General features: G+C 42.1%; 2 protein-coding genes across 4 annotated transcripts in view; both read left to right on the top strand.

The window, feature by feature from the left end:
- The window catches only part of LOC143028355 (zygotic DNA replication licensing factor mcm3-like), a 42,610-nt gene extending 35,667 nt beyond the window's left edge, over positions 1-6,943 (top strand). The window contains exons 11-15 of one of the 2 annotated variants that reach the window (XM_076190303.1): positions 340-490; positions 670-810; positions 2,530-2,674; positions 6,168-6,358; positions 6,595-6,943. In XM_076190303.1, the coding sequence (XP_076046418.1) occupies positions 340-490; positions 670-810; positions 2,530-2,674; positions 6,168-6,358; positions 6,595-6,753 (787 nt within the window). In that variant the 3' untranslated portion in view covers positions 6,754-6,943. Of the gene's footprint in view, positions 1-339; positions 491-669; positions 811-2,529; positions 2,696-6,167; positions 6,359-6,594 lie in introns of both variants that reach the window. The other variant, XM_076190302.1, reaches the window with a different exon arrangement.
- An 8,058-nt stretch (positions 6,944-15,001) lies between these two features.
- Positions 15,002-19,252, top strand: part of LOC143028352 (androgen-induced gene 1 protein-like) — a 53,411-nt gene continuing 49,160 nt past the window's right edge. Inside the window, exons 1-2 of one of the 2 annotated variants that reach the window (XM_076190301.1) lie at positions 15,002-15,238; positions 17,655-17,792. In XM_076190301.1, the coding sequence (XP_076046416.1) occupies positions 15,083-15,238; positions 17,655-17,792 (294 nt within the window). In that variant the 5' untranslated portion in view covers positions 15,002-15,082. Of the gene's footprint in view, positions 15,239-16,937; positions 17,173-17,654; positions 17,793-19,252 lie in introns of those variants that run through there. The other variant, XM_076190300.1, reaches the window with a different exon arrangement.

Raw genomic sequence — 19,252 nt, 5'->3', positions numbered from 1 at the left:
CTTTCACACACCTTCCCAAACTTGGTCACTAACTTCCTTAATCCCTCTTCTGATCTTGCTACAAGTGCAGTGTTGTGAGCAAACAATAACTGGTTATCTCCCATTTTAATCTATTTTCCACATCACAAACTCTCTTATATCAGGAGGCTAGGATAGGTGCCCCTTGCAGAAGACATTGTAGCACAGACTTTAATGAACCATGCTCATGGTTCAACTACACCAGTGGCAGAGTTCAAACTGCCATCCCCTTGACCTTTGCTGCAAGTAACAATGCCCTAACCCTTTAAGCCAGAGAGCTTACCAAATTAGGACTTGTTTGAATAATTTTTTATGTTTTAGGGACAAGATAGTGAGCATAAAATTCATGAGGAAGTATATTCATATTGCAAAGGCCATTAAACCAACGCTCACCAAAGAGGCATGTGAAGTCATTGCAGAAGAATATTCCAAACTCCGTTCACATGATATAGAGCACACTGACATGGCTCGGGTAAGTTTTGGTGTAATTGAATAAACATTGAATTTTATGTTAATGAACATGTACAAAATAAAATTTGTATACTTTTAGTATTCATGTTGATATAATTTTTTTCCCCTGAATCTCTTTTGTTTTTTAGTTGTCTCTACCTGGATATATTTCATGTTTCTTTATTTCTTTCTTTTATATAGACCCAGCCAGTAACAGCTCGAGCTTTAGAGACACTAATCCGATTGTCGACTGCACATGCCAAAGCTAGGCTTTCGCGTACAGTGGAAGTTGAAGATGCAGAAGCAGCCATTGAAATGGTTCAGTATGCATACTTCAAGAAAGTAAGCAAACATTAAAGCATGTACATGTTTGAAGCTATCTAAGATAGAATTGACTTATCTAAGAAATTGTTATTGATTTTTATGTTAATGTTGTGTGGATCAGCTCTTTTTGGTAAGGTAGATATGTGAGAAAGCTTTAGGAAAAGGTAAGGATGTTTTTTTGGGCCTTTATGGATTTGGAAAAGGCTTATGACAGGGTAGACAGGAAGGCACTGTGGGGGGTATTGCAGATATATGGGATAGGAGGAAAACTGTTAAGAGAATTCAGGTTATTATGAGAGTAGTCAAGCCTGTGTTAGAATTAAAAATGGAGAGAGTGAGTGGTTTGAGGTAAAGGTGGGACTTTGGCATGGCTATTCAATTTATACGTAGATAGGGTGGTGCAAAGATGACGGGTCAGGGATCAGAGATGGTTAGTGAAAATGGACCAAAAAGGGAGACAAGCCAGTTGTTGTTTGCTGACAGCACTGCACTTGTAGCAGGATCAGAGGAGGGATTAAGGAAGTTAGTGACAAAGTTTGGGAAGGTGTGCGAAAGAAGGAAGTTGAAAATAAATGTGAGTAAAAGTAAGGTGATACGATATACAAGGGAAGAGGATGGCAGGAAATTGGAAGGGAGTGTTAAGAGAGAGACTAGAGTAAGTGGATAGCTCTAGAAATGATAAAAAAGTGTAATGACAAGTACCTTTGGGAATGGATGCTAAAAGATTATATGAAGCAGTGATTGTGCTGACAGCACTGTATGGGGTAGAAATATAGGTCATATAGAGGAAGAGTTTAAATGTGTTTTAGATGAAATGACTGAGAAATATGGTAGGGTGTTACTAGGCTGGATAGAGTGAGAAACAAGGAGAGAATGGGTGGAGAGGGAGCTGGGAGATATGGTTGATTAAAGAATATTGGTATGGTTTGGACACAGAAAGGACAAGTGAAGAAAGATTAGTAAAAGGGGTATGGAAGGCAGAGGTGGAGAGGGAGATCAAAGGTGAAATGGATGGATAGGGTAAAAGGGACATTGGGAAAGAAAGTAATGTCTGTTGAGGAACAAGGGTGAAGACATGATGGTGGTGACTGGATGTGTATGGATGATGCTATGATGCATGGAAGGGAGTGGGTAGGGTGTGAGTATGTATGAATGATATTGTGATACAGCCTGAAGGGATTTCTTCATGTCTTTTCTTTTTCTGCATGAGGGAACAGAAAGGTGAGGTTGCCAATTGTATGAAGTGGCTTTGCTGTGGATGTGCTGTGTCTTGCAGCATCACTTCTGACCAAGGGCAGTGGGTGAGATGCAGGGATGACTCATCATCCAGGAGGAGCCAAAAAAGAGGGAGGGAGGGATGGTCAATGGGACTGGAGTATGTGGGGATGAAATGGGTGGGAGAGGGTTTATGTCTTTGACTTTGGCTACCTCTCTTGTAAGGGGAAAAAGCCCTTGGTATATGTATGAAGAGGGGGGGGGGGTCGCCGATTTAATGAAGCGGCCTTGCTGTGGATGTGCTGTGTCGTGCGACACTGCTTCTGACCCAGGGCAGTGGACAAGGTGCAGGGATGACCCGTCATTCAGGAGGTGCTAAGATAAGAGGGAGGGTGGAGTGTATTCAGGGATGGAATGGGTGGGAATGATTTTATGCCTTTTTCTTTTTGGCTACCCCCCTTGTAAGGGGGAAAAAGCCTTGGTATATGTATGTATGTACCTTAAACTTTTGAATTTGTGTAGGTTATGGAGAAAAAGAAGAAGAGACAACAGAGGGAGGATGGAGATGAGACAGCGACAGAGGATGAAGAGGAGGATATGGATACAGAGGAGCCAAAGAAGAGAAAGAGGCGTGCCACCGGAGATGATACTCGCACCAAGCGACCACGTAAGAAGCCAGGCGAGGATGGTAGGCTTGAAAGGATGTATTTGGTAGCACAGTATTTTTTAAGTGAAAATGTCAGGGTGTACTGATTCATGGGTCATTACTGTATTACCCAAAGTAAATTTTAGTTTAGATTGTAGTTTGTCAACGGGTGTGATGAGAAATAAGTGGTATCTCTTGATCTCTGTCAACTTGCATAAATATATGTATTGTACATATTTGATGGGAGAGGAATTGTGGCTTTTGACTTTGGCTACCTCCCATGAAAGGTAAAAAGCCTGTGGTATATGTATGTATGCATCTATTTGATTTTGGATGATCACAGATTGAGCATTGCTATTTGTGGCGGAGGTTGAGGTGACATCAGTTCAGACCCTGCTGCCAGCAAGTTGGACCAAGAACATTGTTCATTAAATTCCATGCATCAAAGCCACTGGAAGGGGCACCATCCTAACCTCTTGATGCAACATTAAACTAAATCCAGGGATCATTGGGGGGAATGTTTGATTTAATACCAGGAGATCTTCCTCTCCCAGAGAGGCTAAGGTGTTTCATCCTTATGGAGGACTTTTTGAAAATAGTAAATTCAATGTTATACCCTCACTTGCATTGTGCTGTGCAATCTCGAACCATTTCAATGCCAGACCTCTTGCCTAAGTACTGACGCTCAAAGCCACTCAGGCAGAAAGCAGATTTATTTATAAAAAGCCCTTTTCCTCATTAAATGGTAGCTGAGTTATGGTACACACCCATATCACACCTATAAACATCTATTCAACCTTACTGTCTCATTTCTGCACTAGGGATGAAAAGTCATTTTGTCTCCTATCTCTTCCTCTGCCTCCTCTATTGACAAAGTCTGCTCCAGAGTCCAATGGTTAGTCACTTGCATACCTCTTGTGTTCATCCCCCCAAATATCTAATTCTTATAAGTTTTCAATTCATCCAGGCATTTATTTGTTCCTATCAAATTCTTTGATTTGTTGCCTTTCATGTGTCAAGCATTTGGACTGTTGTACAAAAAACACTGATGGTTATCTTTAACAATCCAGGTCACTATGGCATCCCAACAATCAGGAAAAGAGCACATATAGTCTCCAACCTACAATATCCTATTATTTCTCACCACCCTAGTCCAGTCTTTTAATCAGTAATATTTACTGTAAAAAAGTGCATAGGATATCTGAATTGTCCAGTACTCATCAAAAGTATGTGGTGCTGCATATTGATTACGAAAATAGGAGGACATTTTAAGGTGAAATTATGTATATAGAATGTATCTGGTAACCCCCTGCTGTCACAATGGGCCAACAATTGGAATGTGAGGGAGAACCCAGCCAGTCATTCCCACTGCTGTAAGAAAGCATTTACAGGTAACCCCTCCCTGGGACCTTCCCTTTTTCACACTGGTTTTCTTCATTTCCCTAGGGTCTGTATCATTACCATGGCTCCTAAAAAAGAAAAAAAATGTTGAAGGTGGCCATCCAAAGTCAAGAGATATATAGTGCAATTTCAGGAGGGAGGAGTTCTAGAGATACCATCCTAGTAACCTGGTGCAAGGGTTCCTAAGAAGACCTCTCCTTCAGAGATTTTGTTTTTGTTAATGGATTTGACACTAAAGAATACTTTGATGTTCAAAACCCTTGGAGAAGTCTTCTTAAGACACCCTATCCTAGGTTTCTGAGATGGTATCTTAAGCCCTCCTCCCTCTCAGAATTACACCATGGACTTTGGACTTGGCCACCTTCAACATTTCACTGATTTCTTTAGTTCCATGGCCTGCCTTTCTGCACAATGACTTGTGCAATTATTTCTTTAGTTAATTCCTTTGTAGGAACCATGTTAATGATACACACCCTATGGGAATGAAGAAAACCAGTGTGAAAAAATATAAGGCCCCAAAGAGAGGGTTACCTGTAAATGCTTTTCCTAGGGGCAGTGTGGGAGCATCTGGTTGGGTTCTCCTTCATGTTCTACTCTGTTGGCCCAGTGTGAAAGTGGTGGTTGTTTTCATCATCAATATGTGGCCACAAGGGGTAGGTGCCACATACTTTTGACAATTACTGTATGCACATTGATGGAGTAGTAGGTACTTACATATACCAACAGATTTTTCTTCTTTACAAGGGAGGTAGCCAAAGTCAAAGGCAATAATCCACTCCTACCCATTTTACCCCTGCATACTCCACTCCCATTCACAAACCCTCCCTCCCTCCCTCATATCTATGCTGCTCCTGGATGACTGGTCATCCTTGCATCTCATCCACTGCCCTGGGTCAGAATCAATGCAGCAAGGCCTCTTCATTTAATCAGCAACCCCCTTCACCATCCCCTCATGCAGAAAAATAGAAGACAGGGAGAAATATCTTCAGGGTTTGTCAAAATATCATTCATACATGCTCCCTTACTCAATCACCTCCCCATTTCCTTCCAGGCATCACAGCATCATCCGTGCACAATCATTCTCCATTTGCCTCTATCTTCTGTCTTCTCCCTTGTTTCCTCAACAGACATTCCCCTCTTTCCCAGTGCCCCATTTACCCCATCCATTCATCTCATCCTTGGTTGCCCCCTAATGTTCACTCCCTCAACCTCTGCCTCCCACACCTTTTACTAATCTTTCTTCACTCGTTCTTTCCATGCATCCAAACCATCCCAATAATCTTTAATCAACCCTATCTCCCAATTCCCTTTCCACCCCTGCTCTCCTTACCACCCCTTCATATAGTCTCCTCTTAGCATCCATTTCTAAATGTGTATTTCTCATTACACTTTTTAATCCTCCAAGGTATTCACATGCTTTTCTCAGTATACAATCTTTGTAGTTTGTTAATGGTATTGTTTATAAGTGTTGCCTCCAGTTTCATACATACATATACCAAGGCTTTTTCCCCCTTACAAGGGAGGTAGCCAAAAAGGAAATGGCATAAAATCACTCCCACCCATTCCATCCCTGAATACACTCCACACCCCTCCACCCTCCCTCTCATCTTAGCACCTCCCAGATGACGGGTCATCCCTGCACCTTGTCCACTGCCGTGGGTCAGAAGCAGTGTCGCAAGACACAGCACATCCACAGCAAGGCTGCTTCATTAAATTGGCGACCCCCCCTCTCCGTCCCCCCATGCATAAAGGAGAAGAAGGGGTTGGCAAGTCTTTATGTCTTTCCATACATGTCCCCAGTTGTATTACTGAGTGATGTTTCTGTGTCACATACCTTGATAGTAGGAGGGGGGCAGTTGCAAATATCAGATTTCTTTATGAAAAAGTGTAAGAAAGACAGTTGAAGGTGATGGGAAATATTTTTGGTTTGGTGACTCATCCTCTCAGAGCTGCACTTCCAGTTGGAAGTGAGGGTGGTGATGGGTATTGAAGGTGGCCAGAAGGAAATCATTCTCTCTGATGTCCTATCTTATAGGGCTGCCTCTTGATGTTGTTGACCTCAGTAGTTTGTCATTAGAAGGCAAACGAGTAAATAATGTTTTTTAATTTACAGGATATGACCCATATGACATTGATAGTGCTGAGGAAGGTGGTCCTATGTCACCAACACCTGCCACCTTGCGTGTTCAAGCAAGTCGATCAACAGGAGAAGATGAATCAGAAACCCCTGCAGATTCTTCGAAGACAATCACTCCTGAAAGACTCAATCTTTTCAAGTCTTCAATTACAAAAATTTTCAAATTGGTAAGATCAAGAAATGTGTAATTCTTTGTTGATTTATTTGGAATTACCATTTATACCTTTTGCTTCATCCTATGAATATTCTAGCTGCAGCTCTTCTTTTTCTTTTTCTTCTTCTTGAAACCATTCTGCAACAAGATTAAAGAATAACTTAAGATTGGTTTGTTTTGGCCTTAGTGATTGACAGAATTTTTTATTATATTATTAAATTATTGATTAATTTTATCTTTGTTTTATAGGAGCGATCACAAACTGTTGCTTTGACTCGTTTGCTTGAATTTTTGGGCAAAGAACATGCAGATGCTCCCTTCACTCAAGATGAAATTGATGCTGCCATTGCACAGATGACGGAAGCTAACCAACTTATGGAGTCCGATGGTTTTATCTTCCTTATTTAGATGTCATGATATATGTATATACAAATTTCTCTTTAAAGAATCAAATATATCTCATGTGCCTTAGCTTTTCAAGTTCACTCTAGGACCATATTCGTTTGTGCTGAAATTTAGGCGTTTTAATCAGTATTTTAGCTCCTTTTTGTGTTAAGAACTTTTTGTTACATTAGGCAATAAATGTGTAAATAATGTTTTTATGGTATTTCAATTTCCTATGAGAAGTCCCTTTTTCCCCTTCCCTTATAAATAAGAAGTTGAGGCATAAGAGGGTCTGGATTAGGACCAACTAGTATTCTAGTAATTGGGTCATTAGATGTGTGTGGTTGGTATGATGACGCCTACGTATGTGTCATGAGGTGCAAAGATGCCGGTGTCTTGATTATATATATATATAGTTGTACTGCCCTGGGCACCGTCCTACCCTTCTGATAGAGGGGGAGTTTGTGATGTTAAACCATATCACTTGAGATACCTCCAGATTATGTGAACTGGTTTGATCAAAGAAAAGAAAAGAGTAGTAAAGCACAAGGTAAAGGAGGCAAAGAGGAGAGCAGATGTGAAATGGGGTAAGTATATGACAGAAAATTTTGAAAGTAAAAAGATGTTTTGGAAAGAAATTAAGAGGAAGAGGAGGCAAATCAAGTAGAGAAGAAAAGGTAAAAGGTGTAGATGGAGAGATGATAATGGAAGAGAAGGCAGTTAAGGAAAGATGGTCAGAGTATTTTAGGGAGTTGCTAAATGTAGAAGAGGATAGGGAGGGAAAGATAGTTGCAGTGGGAAAGGCTAAGAAAATGACCGTGATAAGTGAGGAGAAATAGGGAAAGATGAAGTGAAGGCAGTTAAGATGAGAGCAGATATGGCACCTGGTCAGGATGGATGCCATGCAGAATGTCTGAAAAAAAGTAGGCACAGGGATGGTGGACTAGCTGGGGAGGTTATTTAGTGTTTGCTGGAGAGAGGATAGAGTGCCTGTATAGTTCCACTACAAGGAAAAGGGGACAAGTGTGAATGTAGTAGTTTCAGAGGGATTAGCTTGATAAGTGTAGTTGGGAAGGCTTATGGGAGGATCTTGATTGAGAGGAACAGAGGGAGTGATTGGTGAGGAGCAGTGTGGATTTAGGACAGGTAGAGGTTGCGTAGATCAGATTTTTGTGGTAAGACGTGAGAAAGCTATATGAAAAGGTAAGGATGTTTTTTTGGCTTTTATGGGTCTGGAAAAGGCTTATGATAGGGTAGACAGGAAGGAACTGTGGGAAGTTTTGCATATATACAGGATAGGTGGAAAGCTTCTAGGAGCTGTCAAGAGTTTTTATGAGTAGTAGAGCATGTGTCAGGATTAGAAATTGAGAGAGAGAGTGGTTTGAGGTAAAGGTGGGACTTTGTCAAGGATGCATTATATTGCCCTGGCTGTTCAACTTATACATGGATGGGGTGGTGCGAGAGGTAAATACAAGGGTAGTGGGTCAGGGATTGGAGATGCTTAGAAAATGGAGAAAAGTGGGAGGTGAGCCAGCTGTTGTTTGCAGACGACACTGCACTTGTAGCAGGATCGGAGGAGGTATTGAGGAAGTTGGTGACAGAGTTTGGGAAAGTGTGTGAAAGAAGGAAGCTGAAGATAAATGTGGGTAAAAGTAAGGTGATGAAATGTACAAGGGCAGCAGACTGTACATGTACAAGTGGCAAATGTACAAGTGGCAGCAGACTGGAAGTGAGCATTAAGGGAGAGCGACTGGAGGATTTAGATAGTTTTAGAAACTTGGGTGCGAATATGGCAGGAAAGGGTGGAGTGGAGGTGGAGGTAGAATGTAAATGCGAGTAAATTCCTTGGATGCTAAGAGGAGATTGTGCCAACAGCACTGTATGGGGCAGAAACATGGAACATAGGAGGAGTTTGAATGTGTTGTGAGATGAGGTGTCTGAGAAGTATGATGGGGGTTACTAGGGTGGATAGAGTGAGGAATGAGGAGAACAGGGATGGTAAGGGAGTTGGGAGATGGGGTGGATAAAAGATTATTGCGATGGTTTGGAGACATGGAAAGAATGAGTGAAGAAAGACTAGTAAAAGAGGTGTGGAGGGAGTGAACATGAGAGGACGACCTTGGATGGGGTGAAAGGGGGCTTGGGGAAGAGGGGAATGTCTGTTGAGGAAGGGCGGGAGAGGACAGAAGACGGGTGAATGGAGAATGGTTGTATATGGATGATGATGTGATGCATGAGGTGGAATGGGCAGGGGGATGGTGGGTGAGGTAGTATGTGAGAAAATTTTTACACAGCCCGAAGGAATTTCTCTCGTCTTCTCCTTTTCTGCATTAGGGGACAGAGAGGGGCCTTGCTGTGGATGTGCTGTGTCTTGCAACACTGCCTCTGACCCAGAGCAGTGGACAAGGTGCAGGGATGACCCGTCATCCAGGAGGTACCAAGATAAGAGGGAAGTGGAGTGGGTGGGAATGGTTTTTATGCCTTTTTCTTTTTGACTACCTCCCTTGTAAGTAGGAAAAAGCCTTTGGTATATGTATGTATGTATTATTATTCAGAGTAAAAGATAAAGTAATACAGCAGTGACTACATTTTATAATGTGAGTAGTGTGATGGATTGTACATATGGCAGCTGATGCTGTGCACAATAATTTGACTTGTACTGAAGTGGTTAAGGGACTGTGAGCAATAGGGGAATGTGTTGAGCAAGGAAGGGAGAAGGCAAGAAAAAGGGTTGAGTGGAGAATGGCTGTGTAGAGGTTATGTGTAAATGATATTTTGATGCCTGAAGGGATTTCTCCTGGTCTTCTCTATTTTCTACATAAGGGGGTTTGCCAAATAAGTGAAGTAGCCTTGCTGTGAGTGCACTGTCTTGCTGCATTGCCTCTGACCCAGGGCAGTGGGTAGGGGACAGGTAACCCTTCATCTACAAGAGGCTAAGATGAAAGGGTGGTGTATGGAATTGGGTACATGCCTTTTATCTTCCCTTCCTCCTTTATAAGGGGGTAAAAGTCTTTGGTATATAGACAGAAACAAAACTGAAAAGGGGAGATGAATCAGGAATTGGAAATATGGTGGGCTGAGAGAAGTGTCATCAAGGATAATCTGGGTGAAGGTGAGACTGAGATGGGAGACGTGATCTTTTGTGAGGGCAAATAATCCTAATAGTGGGAGAAGTAGAGGAGGACTTTTTAGATGGATTTAGATGAGTGTAGAGTTTGGGTTTAGGTTTGTTTTTCTGATTGTTGGGAACCATATTGAGTATGCAGTAGTTGGAAGATAAGAGCATGTATGTAAAATTACCAAATGTATGAAGTAATTGTACTGACTTACAAATGGAGTAAGGTTTGGGTGATGAATACAAAGAAGGAAAAGTGAACATAAGAGACCATTGTGTGAAGGCTGTGGTAATTAGATGCTTGAGGGCTGTCTATTGAATGAATGAAAATGTGATTAGGTAAGGAATTATTTTATTACTGAATGGACTGTAGTACAGACGTGGAAGAATATACTTAGCCTAGCCACCATCCTGGCTGGCAGGCCTAGCTCAAAAATTTGTGATCCTGTTCAATCACTTCTTCAAGTCAATAAGGGTTCATCCAATGTAGCATGAATCATTGATTAAAGGGGTATATTGCTAGCCCCCTGTGGTGTCTCAAGATTTATGCTACACTGATCAGCCTCCAGGACACCTGTCCTGAAAGAACATGCACGACAAACACGTGGGTTGGTGATGAATCTTGATGGCTAATAACTCATAAGGAATTGTAAGAAATTATTGATCACTTACCTGATTTCTGTGGAAATTCCATTCCTTCAGTTGCTTCTGCTTCACTCTTTAATTCTCCTTCGTTTCGCACCACACAGATCTATCACTACCTATCCTAGCTTACCTAACGCTATTGCCTATTAGTAAACCTAATCCTAACACAGTTCCATTGTATCTCACGCGCACACTGGCGGCCCCGACGCGACGCCCTGGCGTACCAGCGGCACTCCCGCTTCACTCTCGCCTTTTAATCCCGCCCCGGGGTTGCCAACTGCGCACCCCCGTCTTTACTACATTCACACACCACATCCTCTTGATCTCGAGATCAAACTATTTTTCTTCTTCGTCTTCTCCATTTCCTACTTCGTAGTCCTGCAGCCATCTTGGAGGATGTCGGTCGCGCTGGGGTCTCCGGGGTGCCGCTCCCTCGTTCACTACCACGTCGTGATTCATTTTCTCCGTCACTCACCACATGAAGATCCAAGATATGTCGCGGCACTCCCTCGACAGAGATGTTGTTCCGCGAATTTACCTCCGTTACGATCCCTCTCGTCCACTGTGACGTGCACTTACCATCCTTTGGCCTCACCCATACCTCCTCCCCCACCTGTACTGAGGCGGGGCCTTCTTCAGTATTGGCTGGTAGCCCCGGCCCTACCCGGGGATGTCGCCAATCATATTTAAATAAGGTTCTTTGAGAAACTAAGCCTTCGTCTTGGCCTGACCTAGGGGACATGTTATAACAGAAGACTGCCTCTATGGGTGGTATTAGCGCCCTCTCGGCTATGGACTTAATCGTGCGATGGTGTCGTTCTACTATTCCATTTCCGCTCAGCCGGTAATCAGCCCGAAAGAAATGTCTCGTGCTCCAGTGGAGGTCTACAATCGTGGACGCCCCCCTCATTTGGCGCCATCTGCGTAGGGTCTCGTTACATACGTCTACGCCTCACGAACTGGTTCAGCTCTCGGAAACCCAACACCGGTCGTACTTTGTTATTGGCTGTACCATTACCATCAGGGGCAAGATTCCACCCTCCACCGGTTCCTCCCAAGGGCTCAGGATTCCCTCATCAATCCACCTTTGTACTTCGAGGTCAAGGTCGCCCCTCATCCCCTCTCCGAGAGTCTGTAGCAGTTGACCTTGTTCTTCAACAGAGGTGAGCCTTCTTTCAGGTACCACTCTACCTCCCACTTCTGGCCATAAAATTTCGCCCGGAAGTCTTTGTCCTCAATCGTGCAAGGCCCCACCCTCTCGTCGGGGTCGAGCTTCGCGGTGACACTGTCCTCATTGTCATTCCTACGTCCATTTCCGGCCTCAGACGGGTCCTCCCTCTCCCATCTGTACTCGAGTTGCGTATCTCTCCGATCCTCACTTGTCCGGCGATAAACGTGACTTCTCCAAGCTGAGCCATTGCATCCATTTCCAGTACCACGTCAGTTCCTTCTATGACGATTCTAATGACAAGCACTCTTAGTCGTGTCGGAATGCCCTCCGCCGTCATTTCAATTTCCTGGTCATCTTTGGACTTTGTCTCACTTCCGTCGACTGTCATCAGGGCCATATCTCCCTGTCAGAATTTTTAAACTACGTCGGTCGTTACAATCGTGGTTGAACAGCTGGAATCTACTAGTGCTCTTGCGCGTTTTCCTCTCAACCTGACATCCATAATCGGCATATGGCTGGACAGCGTCCTTACATTTCCTGGGTGGCTGCTAGCGTAGCGGCCGCCCTTCGCCCATTTCCCCGATTGCAGTGTCGAGCCATGTGTCCCGGCTGATTACATTCGTAACAAATGAGCTTCGTCTCTCTACAGTTCCTCGCGAAGTGACCGAGTCGCCGACACACATAACAACGGACCATAGACGGCCCCCGCCATCAGCTGTGGTTACCCCTGGACTCCCTCATTTTCCCTTCTCCATCGTCATCGGGTTGGTATCTCCACCCGAGGTCCGGTGGTGGCTGCTCTGTCGCTATGGCCGCTAAAAGCTCATCCTTCTTTGTCCTTGTGAGAAGCCTAGGCTAGCTATCAACTCGTCCATACTCGCCGACACTGCATTATTTATTTCCTGTAGTCCAGTAAATATGTGATCTGGAAGGCCATTTACAAACATCATCCTAAGGAGTTTATCCAAACCTTCGCCCGTGAATGTAGACAGCCCAGCTAATCTTCTAATTTCGTTGGCGAAAACATCAACCTGTTCGCCAGCCTGACGCATTATTTGCAACCGATTAAACGATTCGAATGGACTCTTGCCGAAAGCCCTTGCAATCTTTTCTTTACCTTCCCCGCATCCAGTTGATCACCATCGTCATTTCCAGTTAGATGGCCAAGGCGTCATCCTCTAGGTTAAGGGCAATATAGCTCGCGACGTCACTCCGGTTAATTTACCCACTAATTCCGGCTTTTTGAGACACCCGGCGACGTCTCCATTGCCATCAAATGGCCTTAAGGTGATATTGTTCATCTTGAATGGTTCATTTTTGCTTGTTGTCTCGGTCATCTTTAGCGGCTAGATAGCTTGTAGAAAATTGTCGATCACTTACCTGATTTCTGTGGAAATCCCGTTCCTTCGGTTGCTTCTGCTTCACTTTTTAATCTCCCTTCGTTTTGCACCACACACTTCTATCTCTCCCTATCCTAGCTTACCTAACACAATTGCCTATTAGTAAACCTAATCCTAACACAGTTCCATTTGTTTCTCCTCATCTCACGCAAACACGTACTGGCGGCCCCGACGCCCTGGCGTACCAGCGGCACTCCCGCCTCTCACTCAACTTTTGACCCCGTCCCCGGGCCGGGGTTGCCAACTGCGCACCCCGTCTGTACCACATTCACCACATTCGCACAACAGGAATCTGTCTCACCTTTGAGTTTCATGTTTCTGGTGACAAATTAATAGTGGTCTCGATTTCATCGACAATCTATGCGGCAGGTGGGGTTACACGTGATACTTTATCAGGAGACATGGTCTTATATGACACCATAACTAATCAAGACTTAAACATTTCTGTTTTGAGATGTTGCGATGAACTTGGAATTGTGAATAATTAATATAAACAGAGAAAGAACAATGATAATGTGGATTAGTAGATATACAAGAACAACACCAATGACACCCAGTCAAAGTGGCATTGACCAGTGGCGGCGCCAGGGGGGGCTTTAGCCCCCCCCCAAAAAAAAAGTGGCCAGCCCCCCCATTAGCCCCCCCAACTGGAATGAGCAAATTGAAAATTTAAAACACTCATTGAAATAATTTTATTAAGTGGAATTTTTAATTGCCAGGGCTAAAGATTTGTCAGCCATCAGTGCTAGCCCTACCATTAACCCTCTCCCCTTCTGAAATTAGGATAATATATGTGTATTATCATATTACTATTAGCCCCCCCCAAAAAAAAATTTGCTCAGCCCCCCCTTAGCCTCCCCAACTAAAAATTCCTGGCGCCGCCGCTGGCATTGGCAAAGACCGTCTTAAAAGGGTGTACCGGGATTTAATAAAAATCGAAAAAGTAAACAAGACTCAAGGTTGATTGAGGTTTTGTTGATAAAAAAGAGAGGTATAGTGTTGGCATTTCTCAGGCAGCCAGGCTAGCTAGCAAAATATATCAATCGCTCCCTTCCACCGGAGGTATCCAAATCAGAGTTTAAAGCAACAGAAGAGAAAAGGTGTAGAATAAAAGAAATGTAATGTATGAACTGTATATTAGATAAACAGAAGGGGTCTCATGTGAAAGCATACTGGATTGTTTGTGTAAATTTATAAAAAAATAAAATCATGAAAACTCATAGAATGTGAACCTGTATCGTATGGCATTTAGTAATTATCTTGACAATGTCATTATGTATTACCCTGAAATAAATTACGAATCTATTGAAAAAATCATCTAGACGTGATTATTATAAATGCTGGTGTTTTTGTAGCACATTTGTAATATTCTATGGAAATTCCAAAGAATTGGCGGGAAAGCATAATAAATGTCTAATAAATCTGTTGCTTTGGAATATCTCCTGATTCTCTAATATTGGTAATAAATAATGCAGAATTTGATATTTTGTATATCTAAACGAATATAGGGAACAAATAATAAATATATGAATCTAGTTTTGTTGCGCAATGTTTACAGTATCAGCTGTGCGGTATCGGTCTTTTGTTCGAATGTGGCTTTGGCTTCTTCATAAGACTGCACTAATGGGTTTTTCATCTGAAACTATTGATTTTTTCAGAAGGAAAGGATGAGTGTATAAATAAAATATTCAGAATATATATTCTATATTTCAATATGTTAAAGACTAAAGGTAGTATTGTCAATTATCTAAAATTATATATTGAGCAAGATGAATGAAACATGTAAACGTAAACTAATTTTCTAGTGATATAAGTGTAACACACCTATGTAGAATGAGGTCTTTGTGACGATGTCATACAATACCGCGAAAGTATGAGAACAATATATCCCTTATTCAATTGAAACCACTTGAATAATTTTCATACGGAACATGCACAGTTGGTAAACCTGCATTGTGGTCAGGCAATTGCAAAAGAACTGACACTGTCTGTCAGGTAAATTCCGAGGCAAGATACCGCAAAATGGGTGTGCAACCTTTGATTCACTTTACTCTGTTGGTTCATTATGCATATGGAATATATGTCTATAAATGTGGTATCACTCCACCCGAAGAATTAAGAAAAATAAGAGAAGATGTTGTTGGAGGACTGTTAAAATATTTGACATACTGGGACATGGTGAGTGTCAATTTGCACCAAGTTAAGAAAAATAATTTAAGAAGACGATGCATTAATATTAGGAATTTAATATAATGGTCTCTCAAAGCTAAAATAATAGTAAAGTTTTCGATTCTTGTTAATGTACGACCTACAAGAAGTATTTTCGAATCGCTTATAGCTTATAATAATTATTACAGTCGAATTAGATAGTGGAAGGGTGAAATAAAATGTGGTACTCTATTGTAGGAAACTTTTTGTTTTCACCATAATGATTCCAAGGGTATAAAGTTCCTCATTTTCACATGATAAAGTATATATTTTAGTTGCCCTCATCCTTATCTGTCTCTCCCTCCTTTCCTCAATGTCATTTCTCTTCACTTTTTCCCCCTCCTATACTTCAGAGATGGGAAAAAAGAATACCACCAATTTATTTTCATGTGTCATAGAAGGGGACTAAATAGTCCCTGACTGAGTGTAGAGCTACCAGAAGAGGCTGGACGACCGTGTTGTGAACAGCTGCCCAGGATGTAACACTTCACCCCATACCATACAACACATAATGGAAGACTGCATTATACACAATCATGCACGCAAACAACACAACATACACTCTATAAAGGATTTGTGGGAAAACCCAGTTTCGGCTGTGGCCTTCCTTGGGGAGACGGGACTGCTCGGACAGACAGTCTAGGGAACGACAACAACAACAACAACCTAAGGGCTATCCCCTGTGTAGGGGGGAAAAGCCTTGGTGTAAGTATGTATGTACAACCTAAGTATAACAGTACTGTGTGGGTGGGTGCATACCCATTACCTGGGCTAGGTACCTCCCTTGTTAAGGGTAAGAAGGTTTTTGGTATATAAGTAGCAGGAAGGAGGGACAATAGAAGACGAAGTCAGACATATTTGAAATTCTTCTTTAAGTGGAGTTTAGTCTCAATTTCTAAAATGATGCTGTGTGACTGTGGTCCATGGGGGTGTCATAGAAATTCCTCAAAATGGTGACGGTAAAACTTGTATAGTCATGGGCAAGAGAGATAAGAGGAACCAGATTATGGTTATCACTGAGATTAAATGATATTTTATTTTACAAGACTTATGTTTTATTGAGGTTGAATTGTAGCATAAACAAGTAATAGTAGATGTGATGAGGCATTGTTATAATTATTTTATATATATATTTTTATTAATTTAATTTTATCTATTTATTTTACTTGTACTTATTTTACAGCAAGGCCACTTCATTCAAAGGGAATCACTGATTAAATGAAGCATACTTGCTGTGGATGTGCTATGTCATGCTGCATTGCTTCTGACCCAAAGCAATGGGTGAGATGCAGGGATGACCTGTCAAGAAAGAGGGAGGGAAGGGTGGTGAACAGGAATGGAGTTGGTGGGGATGAAATGGGTGGGAGTGGAATTATGCCTTTGACTCTGGCTTCTTCCTTTGTAAGGGGGAAAAATCCCTTGGTATATGTATGAATGTATCTATTTTACTTATTAATTTTATATATTTTTTATTTATCAGTTTAATTTATTTCATTTTATTTAATTTATTTGTTTATTTTGTTTAGTTGATGAAAAAATAGGTGTAATTGCCATTTAGTTTAAAATGGATGAAATAAGAAAGTTCTTTTCCCATGCTCACCCACATTGCTTTGTAGGTTGTAAAGTACAAGTTGAAAATAGTAACCTGAAGAGACTGCCACTTAATATTGTGTTGAGGCAACTTGTCTTGAAGGTCATCAGATTAGGTGGAGATAAGAATGTTTTCAGTCGTCTCTAGACACCTAATGGGCAAGATGGGTTTATTTGTGCTTTTCTTTCATATGTACTTATTTTTACATTATGGATATGGAATATACTATGATTTGTTTTTACTTAAACGGCCAGAAAGCCACAAAAGCTTAGGAGTTGGAGGATCTTTCAAATACCTAACATTTTGGGATATGGTGAGTTGTTAATAAAAAAAAGTGAAATTTTGTTTTTAGGAGAAGTAAAAATAGACCTTCATTATTTTTCATGTATTATCTGTCGGTCAATATATTGTCCCTGGTCTCTTTTACAGAAGACGTATGGCCTTCATGTAAATGGTAATGGTCTATGGGCAGGTCACTCAGCCTGAGTGACTTGTGGACTCAGGAAAGATATATTTTCTTGTTGTCTAGGGATTGTTCAAGTGTGGCATTGTAGTGTGAGGTGTTCTGTATCCACTGTGTGGTGGTGTGATTTGTGAAGTATTGATGGGTTAATGTTGTTTTAGATTCAGAGTGTATTTCCAAAAGATCTTACTGCTTTTCATTGTAGAAGCTTCTTCCCCAGTTATATCATTTGTGGAGTTATCAGATGTATTATGAAGTATTTGTGTGATTTGGTTTGATTAATAGACTTAATTCACTGTTTTAGAAAACTGTATCCTACTTTTTCCTTGCAGCTTCTTCAGTGTCTCTTCTTCGGACTTGCTCTTCTTAATGACATCATAGGAAGTTCTTCAAGGGATCCCAGAAAGCAGACAACTCTACAAAAAATTATTGACTTCCTCTTTGCAACCCTTGTCTTCTCATGTGGAGCGGTAAGTACAGGAACTGGAAAAAGAATCTAATTTAAAGTCTTGCTAGTTATTCCATAGTACCAACTCATTGGCTTTACTTTAATAATGCATATATTACTTTTGCCCAGATTGGGTTCTCATTTGTACAGTATGGGTTTGAGATGAAGTGAGCAGTGTGTGTGTGTGTGTTCAGCTTTGATTCTCCACTGCAAGACCTCTGGTCTATTGCTAGGGGGGATGGTGCAGCCATTATACCTCATCACACTGGCTTAACCACTTTGGTACGATGATACCTATATAGGTGTCATGAGGCACAAGTGGGTACATAAAGATAGTGGCATCAATGTCTTGATTATATATATATATACAAGTAGTTGTCGACTTACGACTGGGTTAGGTTCTGAGATGTAAATTGATTCAGTCGCAATTCGGTTTTTGTTCTAAATGTATGGGTAAAAATGTTAGGATTATCTATCATACCCCAGAGAAAAACCCCTCGCCGCAATTTGAGGAATTCATATCCCAGCTGCTGGGATACATGGAGTATAACTACTTTGCTAATTTCTTTTTGAAGATCTAAATGATCTTGGCCTCGACTTCCATCAGGGTGTATTAGGCAGTTATCCTCCACTCACTGTGCTGCGGTTCATGGTGGCTCACTTTCAGCCAATCAATGCGCACAACACAAGCTTGACTGGGACAAGCTAGGCTGCGTACCTGAAAGTAGCGACCATGAGCAATAATGAACAACTGCCAACCAGTGCGCAGGGTGCTAGCTGGCTTGGCCATCTCGAGCTGTCTCGCTGGTATGTAAGGCCTGAAGGAACCCGTCAAAAGCACCGATCGCCTCGGAACTCAAGGAACATCATCACTTCCAGTAGCTGTGTCTTGCCACTCATGAAGCCGCAGTCATCACCTTTGGACCTCCTCCCAGCTGCCTGGCGAATAGGCATTGAGCTCAACATTCGTCTCGTTTTTCACACCCGGAGCCAGAAGTCGCTTCCCACTCAGCGCCAAACACCTAGCGAATCGCTACACTCAAGCCGTGGTTCCGTGGGCCACGCCTTGCAAAAGAGATTAAGCGAAACTCTACTCTTCCCTGCAGATAAACCACATGGTCTTCCATTGTTTACCCTCTGGATAGCCCTTACCCGGCATCTACCGATTCTGACGAAGACTGATTCAGTGCACCACATGAGTGCAGGGTCGCAATCAGTGGCAGGAAACATTTGTTTTTGTGAGTGGTACTACACCGCACCAATGGAGCTCGTTCATTTTTTTTAAGGGCATGATAATAACTTGGACAAACTGGTCATAAGTTGACGACTGTCTGTACATGTTGAGCAACCATGGTAACATCACACAACCCTAGTGCAGCCCCACTTTCATTTCAAGCTATCCTCAAAAATTCTTTCCTACCCTAACACAAGATCTATTACTTGAGTTAAACTGTCTGACCACTCTGAACAGCCTCCCCCCTA

This window comes from Oratosquilla oratoria, chromosome 9 (assembly GCF_046742065.1).
Source record: "Oratosquilla oratoria isolate Oo_2021 chromosome 9, ASM4674206v1, whole genome shotgun sequence".
Classification (NCBI taxonomy): domain Eukaryota; kingdom Metazoa; phylum Arthropoda; class Malacostraca; order Stomatopoda; family Squillidae; genus Oratosquilla; species Oratosquilla oratoria.
Note: the sequence above shows the minus strand (reverse complement) of the source record. Positions and strands in the feature narration are given on the sequence as shown.